Source organism: Tachyglossus aculeatus, chromosome 17 (assembly GCF_015852505.1).
Source record: "Tachyglossus aculeatus isolate mTacAcu1 chromosome 17, mTacAcu1.pri, whole genome shotgun sequence".
In the NCBI taxonomy this organism is placed as follows: Eukaryota; Metazoa; Chordata; class Mammalia; order Monotremata; family Tachyglossidae; genus Tachyglossus; species Tachyglossus aculeatus.
In genome coordinates, this window is record NC_052082.1 from 10,388,388 (window position 1) to 10,407,711 (window position 19,324).

The 19,324-nt window shown below is 47.7% G+C and overlaps 1 protein-coding gene across 3 annotated transcripts in view; it reads right to left on the bottom strand.

Moving 5' to 3' along the window:
• The window catches only part of G3BP2 (G3BP stress granule assembly factor 2), a 45,457-nt gene extending 26,421 nt beyond the window's left edge, over positions 1-19,036 (bottom strand). The window contains exons 1-2 of one of the 3 annotated variants that reach the window (XM_038758921.1): positions 18,901-19,036; positions 4,786-4,904 (exon numbers count right to left, since the gene is read on the bottom strand). In XM_038758921.1, the coding sequence (XP_038614849.1) occupies positions 4,786-4,880 (95 nt within the window). In that variant the 5' untranslated portion in view covers positions 4,881-4,904; positions 18,901-19,036. Of the gene's footprint in view, positions 1-376; positions 462-4,785; positions 4,905-18,900 lie in introns of those variants that run through there. The other 2 variants (XM_038758920.1, XM_038758922.1) reach the window with 2 other exon arrangements.
• Positions 19,037-19,324: the final 288 nt, after the last annotated feature.

Below are 19,324 nucleotides of genomic sequence, written 5' to 3' on the forward strand. Positions count from 1 at the left end.
AAGGAATGAATGAATTTCAGCATCAAGGATAAACGGCAGAATATTCTGACCCTTCGGCCAAAACAAAGCTATTTCTTTCCGTCACCCACCATTTCGGAAGAAACTTAACTGCCCACCCTGTTCTCCCCACTGGAAGTTGGAATGGGTGGAAATCTTGAAGAAAGGACAGAGTATCTACTTTCCTCCTTCATACGGTCTAGGGAGTGGTCAGAAAAATGTCATTAGTACTAATTCCAGGATGGATGGCAAAAATCCCGCTACCTGCACGATTGGTGTTGTCACGCCTGTGTGCGTGTGTGCCTTTTTTGTATAAATGGTTCTTGTCTTTGTAAACTTCTAGGATGAAGAGTATCACCCTGTTCACCCATCACCTCACCTCTGAAATTACAGCTTCATCCTTATTTTTACAGGGGCATACTTTTGTTTTGTCTATCTAGCTGCAGGAGATTGAGAGTGGAGCATCTGCGCGATGAGTTAACGTCTCTTAAAGGCTTTCTATAAGTGGGAAAGGAGGAAATGAGAAAAAGAGGAAGTGAGAGAGGGGAGAAAGCGAGAGGCCCACGCGCCACGGAGATGATTTTTCACTTGGGGCTGCAGCCCAGAAGGAGACACCCCTCCCCCTGTCTTCCTGCTCCTCTGCTGCTGCTGCTGCTCAGAAACTCAGTGTGTTTTTACAGGCCCGCCTTACAGTTGGATCTAGAACCGTCATTAGGGATGGAAACGGTAAGGACGACTCAAATTCCCAAGCCTTGGAGATATCCGTCCACCATTTCAAATTCCTCCCCCGAGCCCTTTTATCCAAGGCTCGGGCCACAGACCTCCTGCAGGGTTAAGCAGAGAGCGACAGCAGGTGGAACGGGGACTGGACAGGTTTCGGCCCAAAGAAACCGCGACTGGAAATTCACCAAGAGGAAACCAACAGCAGCTGCAGAAGATGAGATTTCACCTTTGCCTTCATCACAACACAAAACACAAACACTTCCAGGGTGGCTCAGTGGAAAGAGCCCGGGCTCTGGAGTCAGAGGTCGTGGGTTCAAATCCCGGCTCCGCCACTTGTCAGCTGTGGGACTGGGCAAGTCACTTCACTTCTCTGTGCCTCAGTTACCTCATCTGTAAAATGGGGATTAGGACTGTGAGCCCCACGTGGGACAACCTCATCACCTTGTAACCTCTCCAGCGCTTAGAACAGTGCTTTGCACACAGTAAGTGCTTACTAAAAGCCATTATTATTATTATTATTATTTTTATTATTAACTACCAGTGTCAACCAAAAGACCTTCCCACCACTGACCACATGAAACTCTTCTTCCAAACTCTTCCAAGGCTTCCTCTAATCCTCCCTCTAAAATTCTGGTTGCCCACTCTCCATCAAGTCCTTCTTTCAGTATGACCCTATTTCCCTTCATTCACTCCCTTCTATCCGGTCAAGGAACCCTTTCTCTAGCCACATCTGCGGAGGTGGCCAAAGGTATCCTATCCAAAAATGTACTTGAAGCAGCGTGGCTCAGTGGAAAGAGCGTGGGCTTTGGAGTCGGAGGTCATGGGTTCAAGTCCCGGCTCCACCAACTGTCAGCTGTGTGACTTCGGGCAAGTCACTTTACTTCTCTGTGCCTTAGTTACCTCATCCGTAAAATGGGGATTAAGACTGAGCCCCCCGTGGGACAACCTGATCACCTTGTAATCTCTCCAGTGCTTATAACAGTGTTTTGCACATAGTAAGCACTTAATAAATGCCATTATCACTTAATAAATGCCATTATTATTATTATTATTGTTATTATTATTGTTATGTGCCAGGCACTGTTCTAAGCCCTGGGGTAGATACAAGGTAATCAAGTTGGACACAGTCCATGTCCCTCGCGGGGCTCACAGTCTTAATCCCCATTTTACAGATGAGATGCCTGAGAAACAGAGAGGTTAAGTGACTTGCCCAGCGTCACGTAGCAGACAAGGAGCGGAACCAGGACTAGAACCCAGGTCCCTCTGACTCCGAGGGTCGTGCTCTGTCCACTAGACCACGCCACTCTGCCCCAGTGACTTTTCTGCCCAAATACAGCACCCTGTCGGCTTCCTTCAGGTCCACCACAATACACTCCAACACCACCACACCTTTCCCTTGCTAGTGTGTAAGAAGCAGCGTGGCTCAGTGGAAACAGCCCGGGCTTGGGAGCCAGAGGTCATAGGTTCTAATCCCGGCTCCGCCATTTGTCAGCTGGGTGACTTTGGGCGAGTCACTTCACTCCTCTGGGCCTCAGTTCCCTCATCTGGAAAATGGGGATTAAAACTGTGAGCCCCCACGTGGGACAACCTGATGACCTTGTATCCCCCCCCGGCGCTTAGAGCAGTGCTTCGCACATAGTAAACGCTTAACAAATGCCATCATTATTATTATTACACTACCAGAAAACACTAGTATTATTTCCCTCTCACTTTAAACCTGATTGCTCTTTCCCATCTCATTCACCGGCTCTTATTCCACCTCCTGTTCTTGTGGGGGTCTCAAGACTCTTCAGCCCCTATTCTTCTTGCTCACCAGTTTCTCCAACGCCTCTGCTCACAAAGTTTCAGCTACCACATCCCTGAGGACGCCCCCCAAATCTACCGCAGCAGGCCCGACCTCTCCCCTGCTCTCCAATCTCCGCATGGGTTTCCCATCGGCACCTTCAATGCAACGCGGCTAAACCTGAATTTCTCCTCTTAACTTTTCCATCACGGTCGACCACATCACTACGATCCGTGACCCAGAAGCCGGCTACCTCGGAATCACCTCCTCGCTGTCTAAACCCTCACTCTGCTGCCGCTGAATCCTATCTATCCTTCGCAATTCTCCTCCGGCATGAATGCCCCCCTTCCTCCGCCAAAATGACCACCCCCCGGCTGAAGCTCTTGTCATCTTGTGACGTCATCTTGTGACGTGACTATCGCCACGGCCTCCTCACTGTAGAAATCATGCTATTTACCAAAGTCTTTCTGCTTCCAACCTCTCTCCTCTTTGGTCAATTCTAAACCCTAACGTTGGATCATTTTCCAAAACATTAGGCACACACCAGTCCGTGACTGTCACATCAAGTACACTCTCCAGACTCAAGGCTCTCTTCTTCTTACACACCTGACCTCTTCCCCCGCTACTCCCCAGCTTATAGTCTTCGCTCCTCTCATGCAACCTTCTTAATGAGCCTCATTCTCAACTCTCCCACCTCCAACCTTTCACTCCCGCCCTCCTCCATGCCAGAAATGCTCTTTCAACCAACCAGGCCGCGACTCCCCCCGATCTTTGAAGCCCGCCTGGAGTCCCACCTTATCCAAATTAGTTTCCACCTTCTCTGGTCCTCACATCCAAAGTGACTCTCAGCATTTAACATACACATCAATGGATACATGCTATTTATTTGGTCCCTCACTTCACCATCTTTCCACACTTCCACTATTTGTAAATAACAGGTGTCTGTCAGTCTACTCCATTAAGACTGTAAGGTCCTTGGGAGCAGAATTCCACACACCCTTGGGGGAAGTGCCCAAATACCTTCTTACTGTTTGTGCAGGGCCTTACTTTCTTCTAATGCCTTTGAAAAAAGTGATACGGAATCCTAATGATATAAAGCGATGGGTAAAGTCTGATCCTTTTCCCAAGTGGCTCTTCAGAACCGGCCTCAAATGCAAGCTTTAGGAAATATGAATTTTCATCCCACACAAAAATGTAGAACCATAGGCAACCACAGCTGGGCTGACTGCGTTCACCTAAGACCAATAAGCTCAATTTAAACCCAACGTGGTCACATATTTACATGGTGGGGATGGGGATTGCTCATCGCCTCTATCGCCTTCTGGGAGAATGAACTACCAAGTTGCAGAACATTTGGGTTGTAGAAAATGAGTCGTAGAGAGATTCTTGGCCAAAGTTCCTCAGGAGGCTAGATTTATTTTTTGAAGGGATAAGATTCGACATCCTTCAAAGCTTATGAAAAATTTGATACGTAAAAGTCAGCCATGATAGAGATCCAAACGTATTACATAGGGCCTGTGATTTAAGTGAGACCCTCATTTGTACAATAATGGCTGCTTTGGTCAACTCATTCGTCTGGAGAATATTTTGAAGTAGCAGAACGTGATTCGATTTCATGTTTGTTGCCCTCAGCAGCTGGATTTTCCTCAACAAGAAAACATTTCTCAGATACTAAAATAAATGTGCATCAGTACACAAAGCTCAGTCCCAGAAAAAATGGCTCTCCAACTCCATCCTCTCCACAGCTCTTAAATGTGTTTAACAAACTACGCAAACCAAACACATTTAGAAAAAACCCCCAAAACTTCCATATTCTTCGGTTGTTTCCCATGAGTCTCCATACTTTAGCTCACCACGACCTTTTTCTTCAATGGTATTTATTCTCTTGCTAAGACAGTAAGCAGAGCAACTACAGCAGCTATAAGGATTACAATTTCATGATCCTTTTAAGAAAATGCAATATCCTTTCAAGTTAACTCCTTGAGCAAATATTCCGCTTCACAGTTCCTAACATTTGGTTAACTAGATTATACGTTTCTTGGAAATATAAAAGGTGGAAAACGGGAGTTGGGCCCAGAGTGGGGGAAATCTAGTCTAAAAGTACTGTGAACATTTCAAAATACTAAAAGGTACAAAGCAGAAGGATGTTAGGTGTTGGGGGGTGGCCATTTCAACTAGGCATGACTGTGAATAATGAGGCTGAAATGAGTCATTTAAATTGATCAAATATATGCAAGAAAAACAATTATTTCAGCATGTCAAAAATCAATGATTCAAGTTACCTGTGCAGGAAGTCCGGTGCTTTATTCAGCAAAGTATAGTACTGCCTCACAAACTCCCGCCCTACAAGCAGGGGGCTTGGCTTCTCCATCACCATTTCTTTGGTGCAAAATATCAAATTCTGTAGAAAGAAGATACAAGAAACGATAACTATAGCCATCTTTTAACAACTAAAAACTGTGTCGGACAATAGTTAAGCCCAGAGAAATTACCCCGAATTTGTCCAAAAATGTTTGGAAACTATATCGCCGATGATTAATTCTATGACACCAATGGTTCCCAAACCATTCGTGCTCTGAGGGACTGAACTTCTACAGACTAGGACCCTCTTGACTGTAAGCTCATTACGGGCAAGTAATGTGCTGGCTAATTCCGTGGTATTGTACTCTCCCACGTGCTTAGTCCAGTGCTCTGCACATAGTAAGCGCTCAATAAATTCCACTGCTTTATTGACTGGGGAATGCAGAAGTTGTCAGAGGGTCAGAAGCCTGCCATTTTCAGCCTTCTCCCCACACTCCTTACTGACCTGGAATGGCAGGATTCTTCCCCGTCCCCTCCCCGCTCTTTTCTTCATTCCCTGTTCCCCTCTCCAGCAGTCACATCTGGATTTTCCCAAGGAATACCAGGTGGATTTCCTAGAGTTTTGCTCCCCGGACTACAGCTCTGCCCATCTATGTCACCAAGTCCCCTATCTACTTTCAGAAACGCATCTTAGTCTCTGCTCTGCCCAGTCCTCCGTTTTGAACTGGGTTCATTCGCCTCCCTGCCTCGGCCAGACTTGATCCCAAACTGGTTATTTTTCCCTCTGCGACCGGATTCTTGAACAGAGAGCTTAGCTTAAGGTACTAAGCTGTCTGTGGAGTGAAGCATGGGGAGGTGGGAGCGGAAACAGGGAAAGAGTAGAGGGGGAGACCAGTCAGAGCATCACATTTAAGGACTACGGCAGGCAGAGGGTTACTTGCTAGGCTGCACGGCTCGAGGGTGCTTACCCCCTTTGGCATTTAACAATAATTCCGGTATCTGTTAAGCGCTACTATGTGCCAAGCACTGAGTTAAGTGCTGGGACAGACGCAAGATAATCAGGTACCACAGTCAAAGTAGGAAGGAGAACAGGTATCGAATCCCTGTTCTGCAGAGGGAACTGAGGCACAGAACGCTTTGAGAGAAGGAGTGTGGCCTAGTGGATAGAGTGCGGGCCTGGGAATCAAAAGGACCTGGGTTCTAATCCAGGCTCTGACTCTTGTCTGCTGTGTGAGCTTGGGCAAGTCACTTCACTTCTCTGGGCCTCAGTTACCTCATCTGTAAAACGGGGAATAAGACCGCGTGCCCCATGTGGGACCTGGACTGCGTCCAAACTGATTACCTTGCACTTCGTACAGTACGCGGCACGTAACATACACCATTTAAAAAGTGAAGTCACCTACCCAAAGTCACCTCCAGTTAACGACTACGGGAAAAGCCAGATCTTCCAGGAAGGCCCGGGGACAGCTTAGGACGGACCCAGGAGGCAAGAAACCGGAGTCCTCATTCCAGCTCCGCCTGCTGTGACGTCAGACGAGTCATTCCTCCCCTCTCTGCCTCCACTTCCTCATTTGTAAAAGGGGGGCTAACGCTGCCTCTCCCTTTTCATTCATTCAATCGTATTTACTGAGCGCTTACTGTGTGCAGAGCACTGTACTAAGCGCTTGGGAAGCACAAGCCGGCAACAGATAGAGACGGTCCCTACCCAACAACGGGCTCACAGTCTAGAAGGGGGAGACAGACAACAAAACATGTGGACAAGTGTCCCTTCCGCAAGCACATGTTGTGATGCAGTGTGACGACTGATGTGAAAGCCCATGGTAAAAATTAGAAATACACCAATATTATACTTTCTCCATTAATATGGGAAACGAGGTCAGATCCAGACACAGCAAAGACAGATTTCAGATTGGGTAGAAGACTCACAGTCATCTGGTTTACAAGGGCCCAGAATTCTCACCAGAGTGGGGCTAGAGCAGAGAATTTCCCACGAGCCATAACACAGAATCTTACCTAAAATTGGTAAGATTCTTTCTAATTGAAAGGGGAGTCCCACATTGGCCCAAACCCCTAAACCGAAGGGGTCTAATATTTGGGCTAAACGCTTCAACTTTCACGGGTCAGCACCGCGATGCTCAGATTTACTGTGCAGGGGCGCATCCCTCCCCCAACAGCCAGGAGTCGTCGGAGAAGAAGCTTCGATATCATCGGGGTTCACTGGTGCCACGCGGGGTTCACTGGGAATCAATCAATCAATCAATCGTATTTATTGAGCGCTTACTGTGTGCAGAGCACTGTACTAAGCGCTTGCTTAGGAAGAGCACGGCCTTTGGAGGCAGGGGTCAGGGTTCGAATACCAGCTCTGCCAATTGTCAGCTGTGTGACTTTGGGTGAGTCACTTCACTTCTCTGTGCCTCAGTTCCCTCATCTGTAAAATGGGGATGAAGACTGTGAGCCCCTCCGTGGGACAACCTGATCTCCTTGTAACCTCCCCAGCACTTAGAACAGTGATTTGCACATAGTAAGTGCTTAATAAATGCCATCATTATTATTCCCAGACTGAGCCCCCTTTTTCCTCTCCCCCTTCCCATCCCCCCAGCCCTACCTCCTTCTCCTCCCCACAGCACCTGCATATATGTTTGTACAGATTTATCACTCTATTTTACTTGTACATATTTACTATTCTATTTGTTAATGATGTGCATTTAGCTTTAATTCTATTTGTTCTGACGACTTGACACCCTTCTATGTGTTTTGTTTTGTTGTCTGCCTCCCCCTTCTAGACTGTGAGCCCGTTGTTGGGTAGGGACCGTCTCTATCTGTTGCCGGCTTGTGCTTCCCAAGCGCTTAGCACAGTGCTCTGCACACAGTAAGCGCTCAATAAATACAACTGAATGAATGAATTTCAGTGTCAAGGATAAACTGTAGAATATTCTCTGACCCTTTGTCCAAAGCGAAGCTATTTCTTCCCGTGACCCACCATTTCAGAAGAAACTGGCTTGTACTTCCCAAGCACTCAGTCCAGTGCTTTGCACACAGTAAGCGCTCAATAAATACAATTGAATGAATGAATGAATGAATGAATTTCAGTGTCAAGGATAAACTGTAGAATATTCTGACCCTTTGGCCAAAGCGAAGCTATTTCTTCCCGTGACCCACCATTTCAGAAGAAACTAACTGGCTTGTACTTCCCAAGCACTTAGTCCAGTGCTCTGCACACAGTAAGCGCTCAATAAATACAATTGAATGAATGAATGAATGAATGAATGAATGAATTTCAGTGTCAAGGATAAACTGTAGAATATTCTGACCCTTTGGCCAAAACAAAGCTATTTCTTCCCGTGACCCACCATTTCAGAAGAAACTGGCTTGTACTTCCCAAGCACTCAGTCCAGTGCTCTGCACACAGTAAGCGCTCAATAAATATGATAGAATGAATGAATGCACCCCTTAGGGCTGCGGGTCATTTATAAAGGTCACTCTTGGTAGTGTTAACGCCGGGAGAGACAACAAGGTGCACCGTAAAATAAGCTATATATTCGAGGAGAAGAGCTACATGGTAGGGAGAGAGAAGAGGTGCAGGCCGGCCACGGCTCAAACTGCCCCATCACCGTTCCAAGACGCGATGGCATTTCCGTCGGTACCCACGCCATCACCGTGCCTCGTGCCCCTCCTGGATGGACAGGAGTTAGGAAAAGAAGAGCCGGGAAAGTTGTGGCACGGGGAATGCTAGAAACCAGAGCCACAGGGCAAGCAGCAATCTCAAGATACCTTTTGCCAAATCCTGACAGATCAGGCAGAAGGACCTAGAAACCCACTTTTTGGTATATGGGACGAGGATGACAAATCCTGTCTCGTTCAAAAAGTACAGGATTTCCTTCCTGCGGGTACGCCTGATAGTTCTCTGGATGTCAAACTAGCCTCTTCCGATTGTCCGAAGGGTGGGTGAAATCATCTAGTTCGGATGTCACCCAATGGGATTCTGGAAATAGAAGCAGCGTGGCTCAGTGGAAAGAGCCCGGGCTTTGGAGTCAGAGGCCATGGGTTCAAATCCCGGCTCCGCCAATTGTCAGTTGTGTGACTTTGGGCCAGTCACTTCATTCATTCATTCAGTCGTATTTATTGAGCACTTACTGTGTGCAGAGCACTGTACTAAGCGCATGGGAAGTACAAGTTGGCAACATATAGAAACGGTCCTGCTTACTTCTCTGGACCTCAGTTCCCTCATCTGTAAAATGGGGATGAAGACTGGGAGCCCCCCGTGGGACAACCTGATCACCTTGTAACCTCCCCAGCGCTCACAACAGTGCTTTGCACATAGTAAGCGCTTTAATAAATGCCATTATTATTACTATTATCTAAAAAGCAAGAGGCTCTACTCTGACTGCTGTGATCATGAGTAGCCCTATCAGATGTCGGACTACTTCGGTGGCAATAAAGACAACCATGCCCTGGGTCGTCTCAGTGTAAACTCAAAATTAACCAAAAGGCAAAAAAGGCCATGGTATGCTACAAAATAGAAAAAAAAAAGAGAAAAGGTTCAGATTTCTTCCAAACATATGTTGATTACGGCACAGAGCAGATAAACAAGAGCAAGTTTACTGTAATCGCCACTCTGAGTTGTTGGTAGAGACTTGGTGCACTTCAGCAGTAATCAAGTCTAAATGTTGAAATCTGGCTTTAGATTATAGGCGATTCTGAGTGCTCTCTGCCAGGCTCTGAACCGATAAAAATACCTCAAACACAATCTCCAGAATCCCACACAGACCAGCTCATGAATAGAGTATTCAAAAGGGAACAGAAATTCTCTGCTCCTCATATGTGCATACTTATATACGAGAAGCAGCATGGCTCAGTGGAAAGAGCCCAGGCTTGGGAGCCTGAGGTCATGGGTTCTAATGCCGGCTCCGCCACTTGTCAGCTGTGTGACTTTGGGCAAGTCACTGAACTTCTCTGTGCCTCAGTTACCTCATCTGTAAAATGGGGATTAAGACAGTGAGCCCCCCGTGGGACAACCTGATCACCTTGGAACCTCCCCTGTGCTTAGAACAGTGCTTTGCACATAGTAAGTGCTTAATAAATGCTAAAAAAAGGAGTAAAAGAAAAGCTGAAATCCAGTTAACCCAAAAACCTGAGCGCTTACTGAGTGCAGAGCACTGTACTAAGCGCTTGGGAGGTACAAGTTGGCAACATATAGAGACGGTCCCTACCCAACAGTGGGCTCACAGGCTAGAAGCGGGAGACAGACAACAAAACAAGTGGACAGGCGTCAAGATGTCAGAACAAGTGTAATTAAAGCTAGATGCACATCATTAACAAAATAGAATAGTAAATATGTACAAGTAAAATAAATACAGTAATAAACCTGTGCAAACATATATACAGGTGCTGTGGGTAGCGGAAGGTGGTAGGGCGGGGGGGATGGGGAGGGGGAGAGGAAAAAGGGGGCTCATTCTGGGAAGACCTCCAACTTCTGGGGCCCAGGAGAGCCGAACAGGACCTGAATCCCAAAAAGGACCACCACCGCTGCCTCACACTAAATCCAAATGAGACCCTCCCCTGCCGACAGTGGTTGAGAAATGCTGGGCTAGAGGGCAAGAACATAGTCCTCAGGTTCATTATGTAAAACACTTGCCCTATTACCCAAGGCTCAATAATCTTTTGTAAATAACTGTTAATGAAAATGCAGAAATAGTAATAATGATGATGGTATTTGTTAAGCGCTCACTATGTACCAACCACTGTTCTAAGAGCTGGGGGAGACACAGGGTCATCAGGTTGTCCCACGTGGGGCTCACACTCTTCATCCCCATTTTACAGATGAGATAACTGAGGCCCAGAGAAATGAAGTGACTTGCCCAAAGTCACACAGCAGAGAAGTGGCAGAGCTGGGATTAGAACCCACAACCTCTGACTCCCAAGTCCGTGCTCTTTCCACGGAGCCACGCTGTACTCTATCATCAATCGTATTTATTGAGCGCTTACTGTGTGCAGAGCACTGTACTAAGCACTTGGGAAGTACAAATTGGCAACATATCCACCAGCTTCAAAGGTTTACTGGAACAACTCTGCTACTCATTTATTCATTCAATCCTGTTTATTGAGCGCTTACTGTGTGCACAACACTGTACTAAGCGCTCGGAAAGTACAAGTCGGCAACATAGCGAGACGGTCCCTACCCAACGACAGGCTCACGGTCTGATGAGAAGCAACAAAAGACAACAATTCCAAACTGAAGCAGAACAGAACAGTGTTAAAGGAAATTGCATTAGGCAAGGCGGTAAGAGACCCTCTCAGGACACCCTCCAAAGAAACAAGAGAATTGGAAAAATTAGATAAAAAATTAATTCAGGAAGCTACTCGTCATCGTGCAGTCTCTAAACAGAAAATACCATCCAGAGGTATAGCTTCTAAGGCTATGAGGGGAAAAGACCAAGGAAAATGCCACTGTCAGCTATAAAAACTAAGAAAAATCAGGACACTTCAGGAAAACGATACCTCAGATTCCTTGAGGAACCAAATCCTGACTTAAATGACTAACTTGATAAGCAAAACATATTTGCTTTTTAAATCTGAAAAAATTTAGTCCATCTAAAATAGAGTTTGGAAGCTGCTATTCATATGAAAAAATGCTGATTTCCTGTATTTCACTACCTGCAAACCCACAGATGGGGGAGGGCAGGGAGGAGAGAAAGTGGACTGCTAATTTTCTTGGACTCACTGGCAAGAATCAGCTAAACTTAGGCAAATTTCCATAGCAAAAAAAAATTGCTTTTAAGGGCTGACTGTGGTTGTGGAATGCAGGAAAGGTATTTTGGTTGAAATCAAATTCTATCTAGGAAGGCTTTTAGAAACAGCCATGACTCACATGAAGGCAGTCATTAGTAAGCTAAGTCGGGTCAGCTTTGGAACCGCTATTCCGTCTAAACCATCCGTACATGTGCAGGTAAACTGGAAATTGTCCAAAGTTTAATAATAATAATAATAATGGTGGTATTTGTTAAGCGTTTACTATGTGCAAAGCACTGTTCTAAGCACTGGGGAGGTAACAAGGTGATCAGGTTGTCCCATGGGGGGCTCACAATCTTAATCCCCATTTTATAGATGAGGTAACTGAGGCCCAGAGAAGTAATAATAATAATAATGATAATAATGATGGCATTTGTTAAGCGCTTACTATGTGCAAAGCACTGTTCTAAGTGCTGGGGAGGTTACAAGGTGATCAGGTTGTCCCACGGGGGGCTCACAGTTTTAATCCCTATTTTACAGATGAGGTAACCGAGGCAGAGAAGTTAAGTGACTTGCCCAAAGTCACACAGCTGACCGTTGGCAGAGCCGGGATTTGAACCCATGACCTCTGACTCCAAAGCCCGTGCTCTTCCCTCTGAGCCACGCTGCTTCTCTGAGGTAACTGCATCCATCAAAATCATTTTTAAATGATCAAAATTTGTTCACCGGTTAGCCTAACAGCACCCATTTTCAATTTCACAGATTGTTTAAAGTTAGCTTTTAATCCAAGCGCTTAGTACAGTGCTCTGCACACAGTAAGCGCTCAGTAATGATGATGATGATGGCATTTATTAAGCACTTACTACGTGCAAGGCACTGTTCTAAGCGCTGGGGAGGTTACAAGGTGATGAGGTTGTCCCACGGGGGGCTCACAGTCTTAATCCCCATTTTGCAGATGAGTAACTGAGGCTCAGAGAAGTGAAGTGACTTGCCCAAAGTCACCCAGTCGACAAGTGGCAGAGCCGGAATTTGAACCCATGACCTCTGCCTCCAAAGCCCGGGCTCTTTCCACTGAGCCACGCTGCTTGAATTTCACTGATCCAATAGGAATACTGGGACCATAAAGGGGTTTTCAGGTTCTAGTATTCTATTATTTCTGATTTGATAAAAGGAATATACAGACTGTACTCTTCCAAGTGCTTAGTACAGGGCTCCGCACGTAGTAAGCTCTCAATAAATACCACTGACGAAACATTACTCAATCACTCAAAAGGCTAACAGATCCCTAAAACGCCCTGAAAAATGGTTAAAGTGTGAAAGAAATTGGTTATGAATTGCGTTCCAGAAAGGACCTTGGGCAACTGAGTCACCCAAACCCATTTATTTGCATAAAACGACATCTGTAGCCTCTTTTCCCTTCACCTTAACACAGACAACTGTCAGGCTGCATCTCTGACAGCTCACCTCCTCCAGGAGGCCTTCCCAGACTGAGCCCCCTTTTTCCTCTCCTCCTCCCCATCAACCCCCTACCCTACCCCGTTCCCCTCCCCACAGCACTTGTATATATTTCTACAGATCTATTACTCTATTTATTGTACTTGTACGTATTTACTATTCTACTTATTTTGTTAATGATGTGCATATGCTTCCAACTTGTACTTCCCAAGCGCTTAGTACAGTGCTCTGCACACAGTAAGTGCTCAATAAATACGACTGATTGATTGATATAGCTATAATTCAATTTATTCTGGCGGTTTTGACACCCGTCTCCATGTTTTGTTTTGTTGTCTGTCTCCCCCTTCTAGACTGTGAACCCACTGTTGGGTAGGGACCGTCTCCATATACTGTCAACTTGTACTTCCCAAGCGCTTAGTACAGTGCTCTGCACACAGTAAGCGCTCAATAAATACAACTGAATGAGTGGAATCTCCTTGCTTCCAGAGTTTAACCTCCTGATTCTTCTACCCTACCCATTCACAATCCTGGATGAAAAAATACCGGAAGAAAAATGCATCAGGATTTTCCACAACCGACAGGAAAATCGCTCCAAGACCCACGCAAATTTGGCAACTGAACAGGAACACAAGGACACGCCTCGAAATATCTATTTATTGAATAATAATTACTCCCTGAAGCGACTATTTACTTCATAACCTCTCCAGATAGCTCAGGCTGACAGGTTTGGATACCAGGAGGGTTACCAGAAATTACCATATTTGAATTTAGCTTAAAAAAAGGGTAGGCCTATTAGACAAAAGGCCCTCCAAATTCTATTGCAGACTCACATAGTCGAGTGCCAGGCCTGTAGTAAGCGCTTTAATTTATTCATTCAATCATATTTACTGAGCGCTGTGTGCAGAGCACTGTACTAAGCGCTTGGGAAAGTACATGCCACATTCCAAAAATAATAAAAATTAATAAAAATTAAATGCCTAAGCAGACAGAAGTGTCAAATGGGGAGCTTCTCCTGGAGAATTAATGGGGGGACAGAGGCTCCAGGATGACTTGAACAAACAAGGCAGAGGGTGGAAGCTTGTATCTTCCTGTTTCCCACCGTGCAAAAAGCACCCCATAGCCCTGAAAGCAGTGTGGCCCAGTGGAAAGAGCCTGGGCCCCAGGGATCTGAGGTCCTGGGTTCCAATCCCGCCTCTGCCCCATGTCTGCTGGGTGACCTTGGGCCAGTCACTTCACTGGGCCTCAGTTCCCTCATCTGTAAGATGGGGATGAAGACCGTGAGCCCCACGTGGGACATGGACTGTGTCCAACCTCATTAGCTTCTATCTCCCCGGGCGCTTTACAACAGTGGGGAAGCAGCGTGGCTCCGTGGAAAGAGCCCGGGATTGGGAGTCCGAGATCGTGGGTTCTAATCCCGGCCCCGCCACTTGCCAGCTGTGTGGCTTTGGGCAAGTCACTTCACTTCTCTGGGCCTCAGTTCCCTCATCTGTAAAATGGGGATTAAGACCATGGACCCTTTTAGACTGTAAGCCCACTGTTGGGTAGGGACTGTCTCTATATGTTGCCCATTTGTACTTCCCAAGCGCTTAGTACAGTGCTCTGCACATAGTAAGCGCTCAATAAATACGATTGATGATGATGGAAGCGAGAGGATTAAAATAAAATAAAGAAATGAAGACGGACAAGGAGGGCGGGGGTGAAAAAAACCAACCCACCCAGAAGCAGCCATGATTTTTTTTTCCCCCAACTTGTATGTTTTGTTCAATTGTCTGTCACCCCCTTCTAGACTGTGAGCCCGTTGTTGGGTAGGGACCGTCTCCGTTGCCGACTTGGACTTCCCAAGCGCTTAGTACAGTGCTATGCACACAGTAAGCGCTCAATAAATACGATTGAATGAATGAATGAATTTCAGCGACCCCTGTAATCGCACAGAGGCCCGACCCCGGCAGGAAACCCCGTTTTTCCTAACGGCCTCGGATGATAATACTAATAATAACAATAATAACAACGATGGCATTTGTTAAGCGCTTACTATGTGCCAAGCACTGTTGGGAATCCGGTCCCCACCCAGTGACACTTATTTTTTGTCCTTTCCCCCCCCCCAGCTCCATCCCCTGAGGAGGGGGGGTGGCATCCAGCGCTTCGCACACAGTAAGCGCTTAGCAAACACCCTCACTATTATAACTGTGCTTGGTACCTAGTTAAGCTTTTTATTTATTTATTTATTTTATTTGTACATATTTATTCTATTTATTTTATTGTGTTAATATATTTTGTTCTCTGTCTCCCCCTTCTAGACTGTGAGCCCACTGTTGGGTAGGGACCGTCTCTAGATGTTGCCAACTTGGACTTCCCAAGCGCTTAGTATAGTGCTCTGCACACAGTAAGCGCTCAATAAATACGATTGAATGAATGAATGAACAAATACCATAATAATAAATAACAGTGCATTTAGAACAGGGTTTGGTACATAGTAAGCGCTTAATACCCTCACGATTCTAACAGTGCTTCGCACATAGTAAGCGCTTAATACCCTCACGATTCTAACAGTGCTTCGCACATAGTAAGCGCTTAACAAATACCCTCACTATTATAACTGTGCCTGGCACCTAGTTAAGCACCATACTAGCAATGCTTTTTGAACAGAGCTTGGCACATAGTAAACGCTTAGCAAATACCCTCCAACAGTGCTTCGCAGACAGTAAGCGCTTAATAAACACCCTCCCTATTATAACTGTACCTGGCACCTAGTTAAGCGCTTAACTAATACCATAATAACGGTAATAATAACAGTGCTTCTAGAACAGCGCTTGGCACATAGTAAGCGCTTAATACCCTCACTATTATAACAGTGCTTCGCACATAGGAAGCGCTTAACAAATACCCTCACTATTATAACAGTGCTTTGCACATAGGAAGCGCTTAACAAATACCCTCACTATTCCAATAACTGCGCCTGGCACCTAGTTAAGCGCTTAATACCATAATAATAATTATTATTATAATAATAATGAGCAGTGCTTTTAGAACTGCGCTTGGCACATAGTAACCGCTTAACAAATACCCTTACTATTATAACTGTGCCTGGCACCTAGTTAAGCGTTTATTACCATAATAACAGCAGTGCTTTTAGAACTGCGCTTGGCACATAGTAAGCGCTTAAATACCCTTGCTATTATAACAGTGCTTGGCACATACGAAGCACTTAAATACCCTCACTATTCTAACAGCTCTTGGCACATAGTAGGCGCTTAAAGCCCTCACTATTCTAACAGTGCTTCGCACCTACGAAGCGCTTAACAAATACCCTCACTATCATAACAGGGCCTGGCACCTAGGAAGCGCTTAACAAATGCCCTCGTCCACACTGGAAGCGCTTAACAAACGCCCTCGTCCACACTGGAAGCGTTTAACAAATGCCCTCGCCCACACTGGAAGTGCTTAACAAACGCCCTCGTCCACACTGGAAGCGCTTAACAAACGCCCTCGTCCACACTGGAAGCGTTTAACAAACGCCCTCGTCCACACTGGAAGCGCTTAAATGCCCTCGTCCACACTGGAAGCGCTTAACAAATGCCCTCGTCCACACTGGAAGCGCTTAACAAATGCCCTCGTCCACACTGGAAGCGCTTAACAAATGCCCTCGTCCACACTGGAAGCGCTTAACAAATGCCCTCGTCCACATTGGAAGCGCTTAAATGCCCTCGTCCACATTGGAAGCGCTTAAATACCCTCGTCCACACTGGAGGCGCTTAACAAATGCCCTCATCCACATAGCGGGCGCTTAACAAATGCCCTCCTCCACACAGGGGGCGCTTAACAAATGCCCTCCTCCACACAGGGGCGCTTAACAAATGCCCTCCTCCACATAGGGAGCACTTAACAAAGGCCCTCATCCACATTGGAAGCGCTTAAATGCCCTCGTCCACACTGGAAGCGCTTAACAAATACCCTCGTCCACACTGGAGGTGCTTAACAAATGCCCTCCTCCACATAGGGAGTGCTTAACAAATACCCTCCTCCACACAGGGAGCGCTTAACAAAGGCCCTCATCCACATTGGAAGCGCTTAAATGCCCTCGTCCACACTGGAAGCGCTTAACAAATACCCTCGTCCACACTGGAGGTGCTTAACAAATGCCCTCCTCCACAGAGGGAGCGCTTAACAAATGTCCTCCTCCACAGAGGGAGCGCTTAACAAATGCCCTCCTCCACGTAGGGAGCGCTTAACAAATGCCCTCATCCACAGAGGGGGCGCTTAACAAATGCCCTCCTCCACATAGGGGGCGCTTAACAAATGCCCTCCTCCAAATAGGGGGCGCTTAACAAATGCCCTCCTCCACATAGGGGGCACTTAACAAATGCCCTCCTCCACACAGGGGGTGCTTAACAAATGCCCTCCTCCACATAGGGAGCGATTAACAAATGCCCTCCTCCACATAGGGAGCGCTTAACAAATGCCCTCCTCCACATAGGGGGCGCTTAACAAATGCCCTCCTCCACATAGGGAGCGCTTAAACAAGTGCCCTCATCCAGACAAGAATCGCTTAACAAATACCCTCCTCCACATAGGGAGCGCTTAACAAATGCCCTCCTCCACATAGCAGGTGCTTAACAAATGCCCTCCTCCACATAGGGGGCGCTTAACAAATGCCCTCCTCCACATAGGGGGCGCTTAACAAATGCCCTCCTCCACATAGGGGGCGCTTAACAAATGCCCTCCTCCACATAGGGGGCGCTTAACAAATGCCCTCCTCCACATAGGTGGCGCTTAACAAATGCCCTCCGCCACATAGGGGGCGCTTAACAAATGCCCTCCTCCACACAGGGAGCGCTTAACAAATGCCCTCCTCCACCTAGGGGGCGCTTAACAAATGCCCTCCTCCACATAGGGGGCGCTTAACAAATGCCCTCCTCCACACAGGGAGAGCTTAACAAATGCCCTCCTCCACATAGGGAGCGCTTAACAAATGCCCTCCTCCACATAGGGAGCGCTTAACAAGTGCCCTCCTCCACATAAGGGGCGCTTAACAAATGCCTTCCTCCACATAGGGAGCGCTTAAACAAGTGCCCTCATCCACACAAGAGTCGCTTAACAAATACCCTCCCCCACATAGGGGGCGCTTAACAAATGCCCTCATCCAAATAGGGAGCGCTTAAACAAATGCCCTCCTCCACACAAAGGGCGCTTAACAAATGCCCTCCTCCACATACGGGGCGCTTAACAAATGCCCTCCTCCACACAGGGGGCACTTAACAAGTGCCCTCCTCCACATAGGGGGCGCTTAACAAATGCCCTCCTCCACATAAGGGGCGCTTAACAAATGCCCTCCTCCACACAGGGAGCGCTTAACAAATGCCCTCCTCCACATAGGGGGCGCTTAGCAAATGCCCTCCTCCACATAGGGGGCGCTTAACAAATGCCCTCCTCCACATAGGGGGCGCTTAACAAGTGCCCTCCTCCACATAAGAAGCGCGTAACAAATGCCCTCCTCCACATTGGAAGCGCTTAACAAATGCCCTCCTCCACTTATGTAGCGATTAACAAATGCCCTCACCATCATCAGAATATTATTAATATTATTATTATTTGGCTGGGCCCCTCACCATGATAATGATCGATCACTACTGTTTGGAGGCCCCGCTGAGGAGGCTGATGGTTTCGAGGGTGGGGGGGGGCGGGCGCCTGCCTGCCTGCCTCCCAAGCCCCTTGGCCTTGTACTACTCGAGGCCTGGTCTTGACCAAAGTGCAGGCCGCGATGGGGGGGACGACCCCCCGGGGGCCCGGAAACCATGGCCGGCGGCTCCCCCCGGGCCCTGCCCGGGGCCTCGACCCCCTGGGCGACGAGGAGGAAGAGGGAAAAGGCGGAAGGGGAGGCCCGGGCCGGTCCTCGGCCGCCATTGCCCCCTCACCTGTGGGCCCGTGCGGCCGGCCCCGACGCCTCCTCGCCGAGCGTCCCGCGCCAAGTGGCGGCCTGAAGGGTGGAAGGGGGGGGGGGTCTCCCAGAAGGTTTTCCCGATCCCTTTCCCGATCCCTGTTGGCTTCCCGCCCTTCCCTGAGCGCAGCGTTGCGCACACACCTCCGCAGGCGCCGCTCGGCGGGAACCAAAGAGGGCCGCGGGCCGCCCGCCCCTCCCCCACCCCCGCCGAGAAATCACCTCAGCTCAGCTCAGCTCGGCCCGGCCGCTCGCGCGCATGCGCGCTGCCCGCTCTCTCTCTCTCTGTCTCTCCCCCCTCCCCGTCCCTCCCTCCTCCCCCCCCACCCCGACGCACGACGTCGTGACGTCACCGCGCAGCGTCCGCCCACCGGCCCCTTCTTATTGTCTCACCCCTGCCG